Source organism: Lactuca saligna, chromosome 1, assembly GCF_052625555.1.
Source record: "Lactuca saligna cultivar CGN05327 chromosome 1, ASM5262555v1, whole genome shotgun sequence".
NCBI lineage: Eukaryota > Viridiplantae > Streptophyta > Magnoliopsida > Asterales > Asteraceae > Lactuca > Lactuca saligna.
This window is the reverse complement of record NC_136417.1, coordinates 100,767,552-100,770,469: the sequence shown is the minus strand read 5'-3', so window position 1 is coordinate 100,770,469 and position 2,918 is coordinate 100,767,552. Positions and strand designations below refer to the sequence as shown.

General features: G+C 40.2%; 1 protein-coding gene across 1 annotated transcript; it reads right to left on the bottom strand.

Annotated features, from left to right (window-relative positions):
* Window positions 1–1,083: 1,083 nt before the first annotated feature.
* Window positions 1,084–2,382, bottom strand: LOC145010100 (uncharacterized). Its single transcript, XM_078968686.1, has one exon. It carries the CDS (start codon window positions 2,380–2,382, stop codon window positions 1,084–1,086), a length of 1,299 nt encoding a protein of 432 aa, XP_078824812.1.
* Between the last annotated feature and the right edge of the window lie 536 nt (window positions 2,383–2,918).

The window sequence follows — 2,918 nt, the reverse complement described above, 5'->3', positions numbered from 1 at the left end:
CATTGTCATCTCGGAATAAATATATGTAAACATATTTTACATGTATGTAAAATGAGATATAGTAAAGAAAAAAAAAACACGTTTTTAGATAGTGCTTTATCAAAGGTATGATAATGTTGGAAAGAGGATTGGTAGTGATACTATAGATCTCAGGTGAAGTAAGTTTCTCCAATAGATCTCTAAAAACAACATTTTTGGTTCGATTGACTTGCATTGGGTTTGTATTTTCTATCAATATTTTTATGGAATCTGGTGATGTTGCTCGGGATAGGGCAACGTAGAGTTGACTGTGTGAGAAAACGGGTTGTGCTAAATATACACCAATTCTACATAGTGATTGTCCTTGGCTTTTGTTGATGGTCATTACGTAGCAGACTTTCAATAGAAATTGTTTTCATGAGAAACTAAATGGCATATCTGCCGACTTATGTATAAACTTTATACGAGGTATGTAAACGCGCTTTCCAATGCAGGTGCCACTCATGATTGTTGCTTCAATTACGTTTGTTAGCAACTAGGACACTATAAGTCGTGTACCATTACATAAGCCCTCTCTTTGGTTAATGTTTCTTAGCAACATTATGGGACAATGGAGTTCGAGTGTAAGTTCGTGAGGTGGTATTCCAGGGAAATTGAGTTGATTTAGGTATTCGGTTGGATAGAGGCCCTCAAAATCTGACCTATGTTTGCCAATTGGTTGGATCATGTCTATACTCTTATAGGTTCTCTCCTCTGATGACACCATCCCTAAAACTGTTGTATTTATGTTGTCTGCAACATCATTTGTGGGCGTAACTATAGCTCTTACTGAAAGGTCAATCGCAGTCGGATCATTAAGCAAACCATCTCCATAAACAAAATCTATTAATGACTTTAGGGAGTCACTCCCGGGTTCTATTAGAAGGGAGTTATGGATTTCCAACCAACTTGTGTCCCGGGGGTCATCATCATCATGCCCATTTGTTCATTTCCAATACGAAGCAACTAACTTGTGAAAGCCGATGTGGACATTGAACTACTGGTGGGTCTTTCAAAAGAATTAACTCTCATGTTCGTGTGTAGGACGTGAATGGTGAAAGATCGTCAGAGGTACGAACATGGAAGAGTTAAGGCAATGATTTCCGAACGCGTTGATCTTGGTAGGACTGGAAGGGTTTGTCGGAAATCACCACCTAGTAGAACATATATGCCTCCAAATAACTTTTCATTACAATCTAAGACATCTCTAAGAGAGCGGTCCAGAAACTCAAAGCACCTTCTGTCACTCATTGGTGCCTCATCCCAAATGATGAGCGATGTACGCTGTAAAAGATCGCCTAGGGATGTTCTCTTTTTTATGTCACATGATTTCTTCTCCGTTAGGTCAATAGGTATTTTGAACATTGAATGTTTTGTTGTCCCAGAAGGTAATAAAAGGGACGCAATTCCAGAAGCGGCAACGACCAACACAATTTTTCCTTTGGATATAAAATAGGAGATAATAGTTGTCCAAAGGAAGGTTTTTCTAGTACTCCCGTGTCCATAAACGAAGATCAGTATCTGTTTATCGTTTTCAATTGAAGAGATGACTGACTTGTAAACCGATAGCTGGTCGATATTCAGCTTTGGCAACATATTATCATGTTCTCTTTGTAGAGCTTCTTTGTCGTAACTTATTTCTTCAAGTAGAAGACGATTTTGCAAAATACTGTGTATATCATTTGAAGGAACCGGAAGACCGAATGCCGCCATTGACTTAGATGGTACGCAAGAGCGTAGGGTGTGATCAAGATCGCTGAGCAGTTGCTGATGGACTATGTCCGCAACAGAATTCAGTCCCTTTTCTGGCATTTCTCTTTTTAGGGCATATAGGTAGTCATCTTTCATCTTATCGCATGTGCATTCCCAAAGAAATTGTGGATTGCTAACTTCGCAGAAAAGCAATAGCTGGCAGAAAAGTGAGCGAAGTTGCGATGAGGTCGCCCATATGGATGCCTCTGTGAATGCAGATAACCATTCTGTATCATCACCAATCAATTTTAATGCATTGCAGGCTGCCCTATAGGTAGGATAAATGGTGCCAAAGACGGTGCACAAGTCTTCAAAGGATGTGAAACCCTTTTGGTGACACAGCAGCATTCGCAGGTAAAATAAGTCGCCGTAAGTTGGATGAACAAACACAAGTCGGCCGAGTACTTTTGAGGAGTCGTCAACCCTACGATCCCAGGATTTAGATGATTTGTCCCATTTGTAAGACTTTGGATATTCTAGATATGTAAGGTGATGTCCACTTGGATCCTTTCTGTTGTTGCGAAACCAGCCTAGAAGTGTCGTAACACAGTTGAATGGGTTTGACAGCACTTGAGGTATTGTTGTGTCCTCCTTGAATAGTAACTGCTGCATGTTCTCCTCATGTACGGATAGAGTCTGAACAGGTGGGTACCGATGATGTATGTGGAAGTTTAAGATACGCCATGCTGCCTCGTGGGGACAAATATAGCGACCATCTAGAAAATTATGCACCTCGTTGACAGGAGTAACAGCTGGACCCCTATACCTGTTATCATGGCTATCTTCTATGACAGAAGTGGATGCGTTGGACAATTTTGCCTTTTGGATTGCTTATTTTACGCGGTCTGCTCCTTTGGAAATATATTTGAAGAGGTATTTAATCATCATATTCCATCCACAATACTCAATGTTGATGTGTGCCTGAAATCGTGAGGAAAGTCTTCTGTTGTAGGGAACAACGTATCCATTATCTATAATCTGTCCGGATTGGGTGATATGGTGTGAATTTGGGTTTCGTTTATATCGAACGTATCCTTCCGTATCGAATAATGTAGCATGAAGAAATGGTTTAGGATAATGTTTACTACATTTACCGTCCTTCATACACGGAGCTTTTGGATTTAGTGGTCCACATGGCCCATGAATCA